Source organism: Balaenoptera physalus (assembly GCF_965194825.1).
Source record: "Balaenoptera physalus genome assembly, chromosome: 9".
Classification (NCBI taxonomy): Eukaryota; Metazoa; Chordata; class Mammalia; order Artiodactyla; family Balaenopteridae; genus Balaenoptera; species Balaenoptera physalus.
Window position 1 is genome coordinate 63,134,472 of NC_138888.1, and position 15,617 is coordinate 63,150,088.

The 15,617-nt window shown below is 34.1% G+C and overlaps 1 protein-coding gene across 3 annotated transcripts in view; it reads right to left on the reverse strand.

Annotated features, from left to right (window-relative positions):
- Positions 1-3,178: 3,178 nt before the first annotated feature.
- The window catches only part of MANEA (mannosidase endo-alpha), a 69,576-nt gene continuing 57,137 nt past the window's right edge, over positions 3,179-15,617 (reverse strand). For 2 of the 3 annotated variants that reach the window (XM_082475434.1, XM_082475436.1), the window contains 2 exons: positions 7,284-7,360; positions 3,179-6,452 (listed from right to left, as the gene is read on the reverse strand). In XM_082475434.1, the coding sequence (XP_082331560.1) occupies positions 5,795-6,452; positions 7,284-7,360 (735 nt within the window). In that variant the 3' untranslated portion in view covers positions 3,179-5,794. Of the gene's footprint in view, positions 6,453-7,283; positions 7,361-12,966; positions 13,051-15,617 lie in introns of those variants that run through there. The other variant, XM_082475435.1, reaches the window with a different exon arrangement.

Consider the following 15,617-nt stretch of genomic DNA (forward strand, 5'->3'; position numbering starts at 1 on the left):
CATCCTTTTTGAAACAAAGAAGATAAGAAAGGCAGGTGAGTTGAGACTAAGAAAGGAAGGCTGAATAGCGGGCAGGTAGGCAGAGGCAGGCAGGCAGGCAGCAAAAGGACAGAAAGTAGGTTGCAGAAGTGGAGACTAGAATTAAACACAATTACCTACAGTTTTTTTTCTACCTACTTGCCAGGCTTCAACAATGGATCCATATTTAAAAAGCAACAGAATAAAAAGCATTCCAAGTCCCTCTCAGTGAGTATTAATTCAAATCAGCTATTCAAAAGTCAAATTAGGAGGAATAATAGAGAAGATTGGCTGAGAGATATGCACCTAACTCACTTTTTTGGTGCTTTAATTTCTGATGAGATAAGACCTGGGGAAAGCTATCATCACATCATCAGAGCCACATGGATTCACTTTCACTGACTTGTGTTTTATTGTTTTATACTTGGAATATATCCAATAATCATCACAATAACTAGTCATATGAAATCCCCTTGAGTGTTAAAAAACGTTCAGGACATTTTTTCATAATCCAGTTTTACATTCTTTACATCAGCAGTCACAAACTAGTGACCAATGAACTAGAGCCAACCAGCGAATATTTTAAAAATCTTTTGCAGTATCTGCCAGCATGTTATAATTAGAAAAATTTACAAACACGCAGGCATACATACTTCCTCGTTTTAGGGACCCACAGCTACAGAAGGGGCAATGCTGACAGGAGCTGTTAGCAACTACTCTTATTAGATGACAGTTGTCCACAGTCGCTATGACTCTACAGGGTTTAAACCTGATGCATTTATATTGCCTACCAGTCTCCTATAGGTTTTAAACTATGACTCTATAGGGTTTAAACCTGATGCCTATTTGAGAAATGTATTTTAAAATGTATTGACAAGGCAAAGTTTGCCTTGCATATGAAAGGAGGTGCTTCTTTTCTGGCAACAAGAGCCATATAACATCTTGCATTAACTACTCAGAAGCTCTCAATACCAAATGTGTAGTCAACCATATATGCTAGTATCATATATGTATGTTCCTTTTTAAAATTCCGTCATTCGTTTATATAAATTTTTTAACAGTTTCTTATGAAAAATATGTCAAATCCTTTTTGCAAAGAATCAGCATGCACATATTCTTATAGGAGGAAACACTACCTAAATTTTATTTAAGAATGACTCAAGTAAAAAAATGAAATGAGAAAATAATGTGCATTAATGGAATATTTTATTTGAGGATTAAATTAAGCCTTTAGCTACAAACACTCATGAGGAAAAATAAAACAGAATTTCAGCTCAACTACTGTTCATATAATGACTGTCACTAAATATTGTTCTTCCAAGAACCTAAAAAGCCAAGAGCATAATTTTCAAGAACGTACTTTAAATATAACAATGCAGCAAATTTTCAAGTAAGAATTTAGCTATCAGATTTGCAGTTGACTTTTTACATGAAGTCAGATTGGACTGCACAATTTTAATAGTAATGGCTTAATAGTCTGCCATATAGATAATATGTTTGGGTAATTAAAAACAATATATAGAACAGCAGTACTCAAATATAAATTTAGTATGTATAAACTAAAAAAAGTGTGGCTGCTATTCTTAGGTGACTGTGTTCAAACATATACATTTCTAAAATGTACTGCATATATTACAATTGAATTTCTTCTAAGTATTTTTCTCTTTTGCATATGATATTTTCAAGATCCGTATAAAAGTCACATTGTTAGATACTATAATCAAATTAACATGGTGATATATAGTGCTTTGAAAATGGCTTTTATAAAACGGACTGAAAAATACTTTTATGCATGGACATAATTAATGTATTTTAAATGCTACTGAGTAGCAGAAGACTGCCACTTTGTGTTGTTTATAATGACTGTTGTTTTGACTTTTTAAAAGAATAGGTTAAAAATCTAAAGTAGGAGATATCTGTATATGTATGGCTGATTCATTCTGTTGTGCAGTGGAGGCTAACACAACATTGTAAAGCAACCATACTCCAATAAAAATTAATTAAAAAAATCTAAAGTAAAAACACAAAAGCATGACAATACAATCATATACTATAAGTTGAATTGTATACAGAATTATCACTACCATGGTACATCATTACTTTGTTTCATGAAATAATTATTTCAATGAGATAGACTCTAAAAGGCTTTTTAACTTTATGGTTACATTTAAGGTTATATAAATGAGAAATTTGAACTTCAATATATAAGATGCTTTAAATGAAGTTTAGAACATACTGCCACTATGTTTTGACTTCAGTAAATTTTAGATCTATGACTATTTGCTTATTAGGTCTTAAATTATTTTGTCTTTTGATATAATAAATGGTAATTATAACAACAAAATCTAATAACATTGAAAAATGTTCCCCCCTTCAGTGATAGTTGGAATATAATAGCACTACCGCTAAGTTCTTTGACTTGACTAAGCATGACTCTGTAAGTAAGCCAAAGTAGTACCTGCATTCTCAAGGATAATAATCCTATATTAAGCATACTATAATGTTTAGCCTTTATGTGGATATATAACAGTCAGTATATAATTTAAATTTAAAGTACATTTAAATTTACAGTACTTTTTTTAAAAAAAGGAATAGCTGAGCCAAAAAACTCTTTTTGGCTCAATTTTTCCTTTTGAAATTGTAAATATTTATAAAAATAACTTAAATTTTGCTGGTCGTAAATAAAGTATTGCTTCTACACTATGGGACATGAGAGTGTTCGACCTTAATTCAAAATTTAGATAAAGACTGCTTCTGTAGGCACTATAGAGTTTAGGAGCAGTCACTGTGTTTGAATTGAATAACTGTGATCAGTTTCAAAAAGGGCTTGGTTATGAACTTGGTAGGTTCTCTAGTGGCTTGTTACTCTTGCTGTCTTAGGGGAAGATCAATTTTCTGAAGGATGTTGGAGCTCATATATGATTATGCCCAAAGAATAAAAAAATAAGAAACCATCTTCCAAATTTAAAAAATTCATATTTTTGTGTGTATAACACAAATTCACAGATTTTAAAAGTACAGTTAAAAGATATCTACTTTTTAAATGCTGTATATTTCAAATAGAGAAGATATATAGAGTGGCGACTGAATACTACTTTTGAACTGTTAATCAGAAATTAAAACATTTCATAAAAAAAGAAACAGATTTTTATATCTAATGTACAATTTATTCCGTGTATGCTTTTATTAGGTGAAAGTTAACTACTTCATGTAACAAAGTAGTCATTTTTAAATTACTCTTAAAACAAAAAAGTTAATATACAGCTGAGATCAACATTAATTACAGCAGTTTTTGACAATATCAGTCCTTAAAGAGAGTAGTAAAAGAAAGATTTGGTTTCTATATAGTCAAAACAATTAGACTGATTAAACCATAAAATAATTCATTTTGATTCATGCATTGCATATATTACACTGTTTTTTTCTTTAACAGTTACTTTAGTTTATTGAATTAAATAAAAGCAAAGAATTGATTTCTTGTGATTATGCAATCTAAACTTGTTATAAGTCAAATGGTAAAGGCAGCTGTAATGAATACCTGAGGAAGATTTTGAAAGCGTTCTTCCCTAAGAATAACAAAATTATTAGAGATAATTCCTTCTAATAACTGTTTTTTTTAAGAACAGGAGAAAAGAAACACGATATTCATAAAAAATAAATAGTTTTATAAATAGTTATAAATCAGTAAACTATCATTAGAGCTGATTCCAAACATTCTTCCCTTGAGAATTAATTAGCTTTCTGCAATGAAGACAGAATCTATTTTATCTTACTTTGAAACCGACTGTCAGTGGCTGGTTGGGGTAGTGCATTAGAACAAAGCTCAGAGGGAAATTCTGCAGTCCTAGATGATCTATCTATATGTCTGCAATGGGAGCAGGAGAGAAATGGTGGTGTCCGTGTTGAGGATTTGCTGACCTTGTTTTTATACACTTTCTCTTAATCTCAGAACTATTTCATAAAATTGTCTGTCATTATGGGTTCAAACATACAACATAAGCAATGACAAAAATTCCTGTGTGTTAGAGATCTAACTAAACTTTAATAAAATATGGTATGTTATAAATATTATTAGGTATAACATATTTAGAGTTATCCTTAAGATAACATATAGTGGCTAACTGGATGTAAGAAAAAAAAAAAATCCACAGGTTATATCTGTATGAGTGTTCCTATGAAGATGCTTAGTTGTAACATTATAGTGATTTATTCTTGTAATTTCCTCTAGAAGGTGAAATACTAATTACTATTATACTGATTTCCCATGTCTGAACATTCTGAGAAATGGCAAATTCTCAGTTATAAATAAGTTTAACATTAATCATGCTTCTTTTCAAAGACATGATAGTTAACTTCAAAAGCACGGCTTAAAATTAAATTTGTCTAATGAGTTATTTTATGATAAATTCCACGCTAATTTGTTTCTGAATGAATGTCCATATATTCAGAATATTTATATGTATTGTTGTTCAGTATTTCCCTATTGCTTACATTTAATAAATTAAATATCTAAAAAAAATTCATGTAATAGCATATATATTAGATTTTTTACTATAGTTCTAGTTACAAATATTAACTATAATAATAGAGTGTATTTTATTCTCTAGTTTTTAAAATAAAGAGATTCATTTTTACAGATGATTAATTTGTCACAATATGACAACTGATCACAACTCTTTAACCTGTTAGGTAACATAAAAGTATATTGTTTTTAGATGGGGATGTTATATTATAGACAATAAAGTCTTAAATATTTCCGTCATTAAGTGTTATACCTAATAAAAAGTCAAACTTAGTAATGAACTTTCATCTCCATATCCTTAAAATCTGAAATGGTAAGTAAATTTTCTCTGTTAGTTTTAGTAAAAATAGCTTAAAATCTTAAAAGAAGGCAATCCAATGATAGTATCAACTTTTTCTTATCTAACAGTTGGTCTCTGATTAACATTAAATTTAAAAATATGAATAATAAAATAAGTTAAAGATTGACAAGGTATCCTAAAATAGCATTTGAGGCATTGTATTTTCATAATAATTGTAGAGCAGCTATTTTTTTTTAATAACTGAGAAGCAATCCTTAACCTTTATGAAAAGATTTTCCTTACTTCTAAAGCCTGAAATTCAGCATTATAATGTAGAAACATTAGACATGCAAAACACCTAGCAAGCTCTAGGAAACCAAAAATCTGCAAATGATGATACATATTGTGCTGTAGAAAGCAGACCTTCCTAACACAATATGGTTCACAGGAAGGCTTAAGGCATATGATTTTTTTCTGAAGAATTGTTATTGGAGAGTTATCCAGTCTAAATGCTAATATGACGAAGTTGACTGGATCATTAAACAAAATGAAAAAGGAACCATGTACATTATCTTTTAGGTCTTTGTTCTTCAATAGACATATCAAATATATACACAGTCCTATTTCTTTGGGCCCATAATACAAGTAGGATTTAATTGTGTGCTAACTACTCTATATAACACAAGCAATTACCTATTGTGAAACAAAAATAGCTATAAAGCAGGATTTCAATTCCAGTCAGAAATTCAGCAAATTATGCCACAAGGAATGTTATTTGCACAACTTTTCTCAGTGCAACATCGCCATCGTGAAAGGTGGCAATGATAATGTTACTACCTTTAAAAATGTACAAATTATTTTTATTAGAGATAATAGTACATACTGACTTTGACAGTTTTCTTTCCATAACTCAAAACAAAAGGAATGTATTGAAATTAGGTGATTTCTATAATTATTAAACTTTAATCAATGCATTAAGAAACAGGTAGCTGGTGATCTAATGCATAAGTTGCTCTTTCCTTACTGTATTTTTCAGACCACTTACGAGTTAGATCTAGATAAAGACTTGGTTTATGAGGCCGGTAATCCAGGTACACGGTATTACTGGTTCTTTTGGGAATAGCTTTTTCAATCTGAGTTCCTTCATGCCACTCATTAAAAGAGGTGATGGAAATTATACTGGGGTGGGCTTGGAGTGCAGCACTCAGAGCCTCCTCATAATATTTCCCATTGACTCGGTTGCGAGTGTTTTGAGTGTTCCATGGACGGATGCTGGTATCTATGTATCCTGGGCCCACACTTGGGATGAACATTAGGTCGAACTGATCACAAAAAAATTTTAGCTTAGCCCAGTTCTCATAGGATGAGCCATAAGTAAAGCCATTTGTGGCAAAATACGTATAAATTCCATCAAAACCACCTCGAAGAATTTCATATCTATGTTTTTTTTCTACTAGAAGTGCAATAAACAATGCATCATAAGGAGAGTTGCGAATGCTCTGAGACCCTGAGCTGGTTAACAGATTGGCCCATTTTTCAGCTGTTGTGATATAGGAATCATAGACATAAAACATTGGAAGAGCACTGCCGTTCTTAGTCTTGTACCTGTAAAAGGCAGGATGATTTCCATATCTAGAATACAAACATATATGAAAGCAAAATGAATATTCATAACTCATTTGCAATAGACAATAATTATTTATGTATTGAAAATGAAGGTAATCAGTGAGTTTAAGCACATTGTTCACCTTTGGGGAATTAGCTATGTAAGTGTAAACATTAAAAATGCATTTTTAATTTTACACATTGAAAAATGAGATACTGGATACATTAAGACATTAACAAACAAGAAATTATACTGAGGTTTAGAAATGATGACTAACACAATAAAAAGCCCATTTTCTACATGAAAATACTTTTTTTTTTTGTATAAGTGATATATGTCCCACTGTTGCTGACATGATTTTGTAAGAGTATGGCATCTGTCACAGACTATTATCAGTAAACCCTTAAACAAAATGAAACTGTATTAATAAATTCTTTCCTTGTAATCATACTAAATGAAAATATTAGATGTGGATCTACCATATCTAATAGCAATTCAAAATTGCAAAAAATAATTCACATTTCATACTCTGAACTTTCTTTTAAAAAGACAACTCTATATTCATAAGATTTACAGAATACCAATTTAAATGTCAGATGACAGAAATCATAGTCTAATATACACATAAAACAGTAAAAACAGGAACCTGTAACTATTCATACAGAAAGTGAATTATAAGGAAATTCAGAAATGTTCTTTAAAATGATTGCAGTATTCATTACAAAATTAGTTTAAACTAATAATATGTCATACTATAAGTCATTCAAATCTCTCAAATATAATTTAAATATACTTTTCTTATAACAGTAATTATCATTGGATCATATAACAGTAATTATAGGACAGAAGAAACTCACTTGTCTATAATGTATTTGACATTTCGGTACATGTTTTTATCATCTCGATTCTTATATGGTTCAATGTGAAAAGTGACCTAAAACAAAAAATATTGATTAGAGAAAAAATTATGATGTAAAAATAAAAAGGAAATCATATCCCATATTTTTAATAAACTGACTTAATAACCTTAATTTAAGATGAATGCTTTTTCAATTGAAGTATAGTTGATTTACAATGTTGTGTTAATTACTGCCATACAGTGAAGTGATTCAGTTATACATATATACACATTCTTTTTTTATATTCATATTCTTTTCCATTATGGCTTATCATAGGATATTGAATATACTTCCCTGTGCTCTACAGTAATACTTTGTTGTTTATCCATTCTGTATATAAAAGCTTACATCTACCAACCCCTCCCCTGGCAACTACCAGTCCGTGATTCTGTTTCATAGATAGGTTCATTTGTGTCTTATTTTAGATTCCACATGTAAGTGATATCATATGATATTTGTCTTTCTGACTTCATTTAGTATGATAATCTCTAGCTGCATCCATGTTGCTGCAACTGGCATTATTTCATTCTTTTTTTTAATGGCTGAGTAGTATTCCATTGTATATATGTACCACATCTTTATCCATTCATCTGTTGATAGACATTTAGGTTGCTTCCATGTCTTGACTATTGTGACTAGTGCTGCTATGAACATTGGGGTGCATGTATCTTTTTGAATTATAGTTTTGTCTGGATATATGCCCAGGAATGGGACTGCTGGATCATATGGTAATTCTATTTTTAGTTTTCTGAGGAACCTCCATAGTGTTTTCAAAAGTGGCTGCACCAACTTACATTCCCACCAACAGTGTAGGAGGGTTCCCTTTTCTCCACACCCTCTCCAGCATTTGTTATTTGTAGACTTTTTAATGATTGCCATTCTGACAGGTGTGAAGTGGTACCTCATTGTAGTTTTGATTTGCATTTCTCTAATAATTAGCGATGCTGAGCATCTTTTCATGTGCCTACTGGCCATCTGTATTTCTTCTTTGGAGAAATGTCTACTTAGGTCTTCTGCCCATTTTTGGATTGGGTTGTTTGTTTTTCTTGTTGAGTTGTATGAGCTGTCTGTGTATTTTGGAAATTAAGCACTTGTCAGTTGCATTGTTTGCAAATATGTTCTCCCATTCTTTAGGTTGTCTTTATTTTTTTTATAAATTTATTTATTTATTTATGGCTGCATTGGGTCTTTGTTGCTGTGTGTGGGCTTTCTTGGTGAGCAGGGGCTACTCTTCGTTGTGGTGCGTGGGCTTCTCACTGTGGTGGCTTCTCTTGTTGCGGAGCACGGGCTTCAGTAGTTGTGGCTTGTGGGCTCTAGAGCACAGGCTCAGTAATTGTGCTGCACAGGCTTAGTTGCTCTGCCATATGTGGGATCTTCCCAGGCCAGGGTTTGAACCCGTGTCCCCTGCATTGGCAGGTGTATTCCTAACCACTGCGCCACCAGTGAAGTCCTGTCTTTTCGTTTTGTTTACGGTTTCCTTTGCTGAGCAAAAATGACAGATTCTCCTATACCATTGAAATAGCATTTTACAAAATAATCTACATTTAATGTGTACTCTTATTCAAATAATTTATAACAAAATTACTTTAAAACATCAAAAACTAGTACTATAATGGACAATAATTTTCAGAATGCTTGTTATTGATGTCATTTATATATTTCTACCATGATAGCAGAAAGCAGTAACCAAAAAAGGTTAGTTATATATAAATCAAGAAAAACTAAAAAATTATGGCTACCAAAACCATTTTATATGTCATTTATAACTAGTGGAGTAGATTAAGGGAAATATCATGTGTACTGTCTACTTATGATCTGCAAAAACAACTATGAGTACTTTATGGCAATATAATAAACTTATTGACAATATTTTTAGTTTGGTTTCTATGAAGCATGTATGGAATTAGAGACTTCTATGCTACTGCAATATAAAATGCCTTTGTTTTCAACCACCTAATTCAAGTGAAATATATTTTATATTATTTTATTTTAATCAGTGCTACTAGTTTTCACATAATTATAAAGTCAAACAGCATTTAGTGAAACTATAATTCTCTACTTTTAATAAAATAAGATTTCAGTAATATTATACAAAGAAAGTTTTTATTAGTAACAAAGTAAAGTCAATTTCATTTGTGCAGTATATTGTAAGTATGGCGAGGGTGGTTAGATTTTGCAGTAGCTCTGGTATGTATGTGCTTTTTAACTTCAATTGAAAGAAAAGTGGCAAGGGTATAGGTATTTTCATACTCTTATATAATGTAACCTTGGGTAATCTCCCTTTAGCTGTAACATTTCCTAAGTAAGTTTCCATTTTATATATAAAGGACACCAAATTTAAGCAAATATCCTATATTATAATGAATTTGCTTTTAAAGTTGCAAACTCTACATAGCTTCCTTCTTTTTTGTAAAGTGCAGATCAATACATTTATAGTAATTCAAAAAGCCATTATTTTATACAATACTTAATAAGTTAGAAATACGAGGGAAAATATTAATTGCAATAATATTACCTTGTAGGTTTAGTGAATTAATAATGTGATGTATCACCATTCCACTGTTCCATTTGGAAAAATCTATTAGACCAATACTACAATGACTTTAAAAATGATAGAATGCTATATATAAAATCAAACGTTTGCATTATCTTTAGATGGGGAAGTAAGGGTCCTATAAATGTTCCCTCATTTCATGCTTCTAATTTTGACCATGCACCCAAAGTGAACTTTCTAAAGTGAAAATCTGGTGATCCTGGAGAGTGATATTAGCAACATGATGACATAAAATCTTCCTACTATATAGTCCTTTTAAAATCAACAAATTGGACATTCATACATGAGCAAAAGTGCCTTTGTGGTGTTCTGGAACCTAGTGTCTTATTCCAAGGAACCCAGGAGTTGTCTCACCCACCACAAAGATGGTAAGAGACAAATGTCTGTTCGAGCTGGGGAACCAGAGGAGCCAGCCAAACTGCCTAGACCCCTTTTGTTCTTGCCAGGCAAAAACTGTGTCGATAAAGACCCAGGCAGGCACTCACATATGAGACAGAGAACTTGCAGAAGTCTAGTCCTCCCAACGGGAGACTCCAGCACATAACTAACTGGAGACAAAAAAAAAAAAACTAGTTTGGTTGCAACAGAAGGCAGTAGAGAAGCTTTCCTGGCACCATGCCTCTGCCCAAAGAAACACTGAAAGGGGAAAAGGAAAGCAGTGAGTGAGTACCCAGCTATCCCAGCTAGACTGGAAGTGGCTGGAAAAATCATTTCTCCACCAGCAACTGGAGTACTAAGATGGGAGCTTTATAACTGGGGGTATGGAGGATATTAGGAACGATGCAAATTAGAACTTCAATTGGTGGGAAAGGGATTACTCTTAGCAGAAGTCCACCTAGGAGCCACTGGGATCACCCTACTGGATCTGCAGGTGCCCCCAGTGTACACAGTGCTAAACCCACACTTTCCCCCCACTCTATGTTGGCTCCTTGTGTGGGCTCCCAAGTGCCACTGCAAGAGAAAGCTCCAGTAGACTGAGAGCATGCTCAGAAACCATGAACTTGAGCTATAGCAACCTTTTGGAAAACAAGAGAGGTTTCCAATAGCCAGCCTGGTGAACTGTAAGAAACAGAGAGGGCATAAATGTTTAAAAACTCACCCAAAAGAGGGAACAAGAAGACTGGAGCAGGTATAAATTCACAAAAACAGAGTAAAAACTTGGATAATATCAACACTACAGAATATAACATACCATCTGCTGAAGGCAACAAGAAAAGAGTTAAGAAGGTATCTACTACTTCATATGCAAAAACAACAATGCAAATCTAAAGGGATTATGAAACATCAAGGAAACATGGCATCACATAAAAATTATCTATTTCTGGCAATCAAACTCAAAGGCACAGAATATTGCAACCTATCTGATAAAGAGGTGAAAACAGATGTTATGAAGAAACTCAATAGGTTACAAGAAAACTCAGAAAGACAATTCAATAAAATCAGGAATAAAATATGTGAACAAAATGACCCTTTATTAAAGAGGAAGACATTTTAAGAAAGAACCAAACAAAAATTCTGGAGCTGGATAGCATGCAATGCAGAGAATATGCAGCAAGGCAGAGCATATGAAGATAGAAAAACTGACTTGGAGGATAGAAATTTTGAAATAACACAAAAGAAGAGGGAACTTAGAAAAAGAGCAAAGAATTCCTACATGATCTATGGATACCCATATATCCTGACAAATGTCGGAATTCCAGACAGAAGGCAGGGGCAGGAAGTAAACTTAAAGAATAATAGCTGAGAACTTCCAAAATCTGAGGAAAGACTTGGACATACAAGTCCACAAAGCTAGTAGATCATCCTAGTATCTCAATGCAAAAAGACATTCTCCAAGACATTAAAGGCAGGCAAGGAAAAAAAAAGAAGAGAACTTACAAAGGACTGCCAATAGGCTATCAGCAGATTTCTCTGTAGAAATTCAATAGGCCAGAGGACTGACATATTTGAAGAGTTGAAAGATAAAAATGGCCAGCCAAGACTACTTTATCTAGCAAAGTTATCCTTTAGATATGAAGAAGTAAAGCCTCTCCCAGACAAACAAAATCTGAGGGAGTTCACCACTATTAGATCTGCCTTGCAAGAAATGCTGAAAGGAGTTCTTCAAGCTGAAATGAAAACATACAAAATTACAAAATATTCTGGTAAAGATGAGAAATATACAGCCAGACTTAGAGAACTATAATTCTGTAGGAGGATGGTGTGTTAACTACTCAACTATAGTATAAAGGTTAAATGAAAGTAGGAAAAATAACTATACCTAAGTTAATAAATATACAATAAAAAAGGTAAATTGTGGCATCAATATGCAAAAGGGAGGAGCAAAATAATGGATAACTTAGGGGGTTAAAGATAAGTTTCTATAAACCTAAAATGGACTGTTTTATCTATGAGATGTTTTATGGAACCCCCTCTTGATAACCACAAAGCACAAATCTAGAGCAGACGCACAAAAGAGGGGGAAAAAGAGCATACCACCATGAAAAATAACCAATTTACAAATCTAGGCAGAAAGAGAGAAAAATAATGGAAATACAAAACCACACTGTAGTTGATAAGATTACATATTAATAATTGCTCTGAATGTAAATGGATTGAATTCACCAATGAAAAGGCACATAGTGACTGGATGGATAAAGAAACAAGACCAAACTGTATGGTGTTAAGAGATCCCATTAAGCTTTAAGGATGCACACAGACTCAAAGTGAAGGGGTGGAAAAGATATTACATGCAAGGTAGAAACTGCAGTGGAACATAAATTTCAGAATGTAAATTTAAACAGGGCTGAAAAATTAAATGACCAAGTAGAAGCTAACTTTTTATGGAAATGTTTCCATGTGTTGTGACAATTATTTTTGTGTTTCTTCTGGTTATTTTCCTCCATATCAACAGATCTTTATAATTCACTGTACTTAAGCTGATTACTGTTAACTTTCTTTACAAAATTGTGTCTCAGCGATTGTCAAATATTTTTGTTTCTTTGTAGTTTTACTTTATAATTTTATTGACATAAATATATCTCTGTTCTAGTAGGAAAAATAAATGGTTCTGGTGATAAGGGTGATGTAGGAAGATCCTGAACTTACCTCCTCCCATAGACACACCAAATCTACAGCTAAACATGGCACAATCTCCTCCAAAAAGAACCTGGTGGAGTGACCCCATCACATCTGGCAAACAAGAGGGAAACCACATCAAAGCAGGTAGGAAAGGCTGAGATACGATCTCACCATAAACCCCATCCCAGCAGTGCCATACAATCAGGAGAGAACTCAAAACCCAGAGCTTCTCCCTGTAGAACAAATAGTTTGTATTCCACATCTGGCATACCAGTTTCTATGACCAGCCCCTGAAAGATGAGTCCCCAAAATATCTGGCTTTGAATAGCCAAAGGGATGTAGCTCTTAAAGAGCTTGGATGCAGACTCATCCATCCCAGGGACCAGTGCAGAAGCAGCCCTTCAAAAAGCACCCCAATTTTATGTAAGGGAAACTCATTTGCTAGTTTTAAAAGCATTGGTCTGAGAGGCAAGGGTCTGCTGGGATATTTTATGGGGAAAGAGGCTGGAGGGCTCTATCTTCCTGTTCACCCTCTGCTTGCTAAAGCCAGCAGGTGCCATTTTTTTACTTTCTTTTCCTTTGTATCTTTTTCTTCTTTCAGCAGGTGCTGTCCCTGCACTCCCCATCTGCCTCACTCCATGTAGTGGGTGTCACCGTTGAGCTCTCCCTCTGTCATGCTCCAGAGCACCAGTATTTCCCAGAGGGGAGCTTCTACATGTCTGGTGACCTAGATTTTGCAGCTGCCACGAAGGGACACCTCTTGATCACCTGGACTTGGAGGCCAGGGGAGCGTGTGTCCTGGGTCCCATGGCACTGTAACAACAGACAGTTTTTGGTAGAGTACCACTCCTACGGCATTGCACAGATATCCAACTGAAACATACCCACAGTCTTTCTGAGAAACACGCCTATTTCCTTCTGTAGCACCTTTGGCCTGTGGGGCAGGTTTCTGGTTTTGCACACTTATAAGAGCCTATAGAGGTACTCTCAGGGAATGGAGACAGTGGGCACAATCTTTGCACTCTCTGCCTTGCTCCAGATCACTGTTATCTTCAGAAAAGGAGTTATATTCTTATATCCTTGGCTGGTGCCCTGATTTTTGCAGCTTGTCAGGGGATGTCTCTATATCACTTGGCTCTGGTGGTCAGGGGGAGCTTCAGGTTTGGCACAGTTCCAGAATCTACAGAGGTGCTCAGGGTATGGAGGTCAGAGAATGCCATCTTTTTGCTCTCCCTCTACCTCGCTATAGCTCACTGTTATCTCCCAGAAAAGAACAGACACTTAACTGGAGCCCCAATTTTTATGACTGCCACCCAGCAAACACCCCCAGATCACCTGGCTCTGGTGGCCAGCAGGGCTTACACTGTGGTTCTACAGGACTGAATATATTTGCACTTGTTAAAATCTGCTGGCTGAGGGTCTAAATTCTAATCAATCAGCCTGAATCTAGGTGCTACCTGAAATCCTCTCCTTAAGGACAGTGACTGCTCTCAGCACATCTTCAACTACTAGAAGCTATTAAAAATAAAATAGGCTGCTTAGACAACTACAAAGGTTTGAGACAACCAAGAGCTAGGGAAGGGCTGAATGATAAAGTTCATCTCATATGCAAGGCCAATGCTTTAAGACAGAGAGAGGTGAATGTATCATCAAATGCACAGAAACCAACACAGAGAGTCAAGCAAAATGAAGAAATAGAGGAATATGTTCCAAATGAAAGAACAAGATAAAACCTCAGGGGGAAAAACCCTTAAAGAAACAGAGATAAGTAAGTAACCTGATAAGAGTTGAAAAGTAATGGTAATTAATAAAGATGTAACCAAATTCAAGGAGAGAATGGTTGAACACAGTGAAAATGTCAACAAAGAGAAAATGTAACAAAGAGGTCACAGAGCTGAAAAATACACTAGGGAGGTTCAATATCAGACTAGAAGAAGCAGAAGAAAGGATCACTGAACTTGAAGACAGGGCAAGAGACACTCACCTAATCTGAGCAGCAAAAAGAATGAAAAACAGTGAAGATAAATTAAGGGACTTCTGGGACACTTGTGTGAAAGTTAGTTGGCTTGATGTTGTCCTATAAGAAGCAGAGAGAGAGAAAGGGGCAGTAAACTTATTGGGAGAAGCAGTGACTGAAAAATTCCCTAACCTAAGGAAGAAAATACATCCAGATCAAGGAAGCCCAGAGAGTGCCAAATAAAATGAACCCAAAGAGAACCACACCTAGACATATTATACTTAAAAATGTCAAAATTAAACATAAGAACCCACACATATATAGTCAAGTAATCTATGATAAAGGAGCCAAAATATACAATGGGTAAAGGACAGCCTCTTCAATAAATGGTGTTAGGAAAACTGGATCACTACCTTACATCATATAGAAAAAAGAACTAAAAGTGGATTAACTTGAATGTAAGAATGGAAACCATAAAACTAGAAGAAAATATAGGCAGTAAGCTCAATGACATAGGTCTTGGCTGCAATTTTTTGGATTTGACACCAAAACCAAAGGCAACAAAAGCAAAAATAAACAAGTGGGACTACATCAAACTAAAAAGTTTCTGTACGGGAGAGGAAAATATCAACAAATAAAGAGGCAATGGAAGAAAATATTTGCATATCATGTATCTGATAAGGGGTTATTATCCAAAATATATAAAGTCCTCCAACTCAGT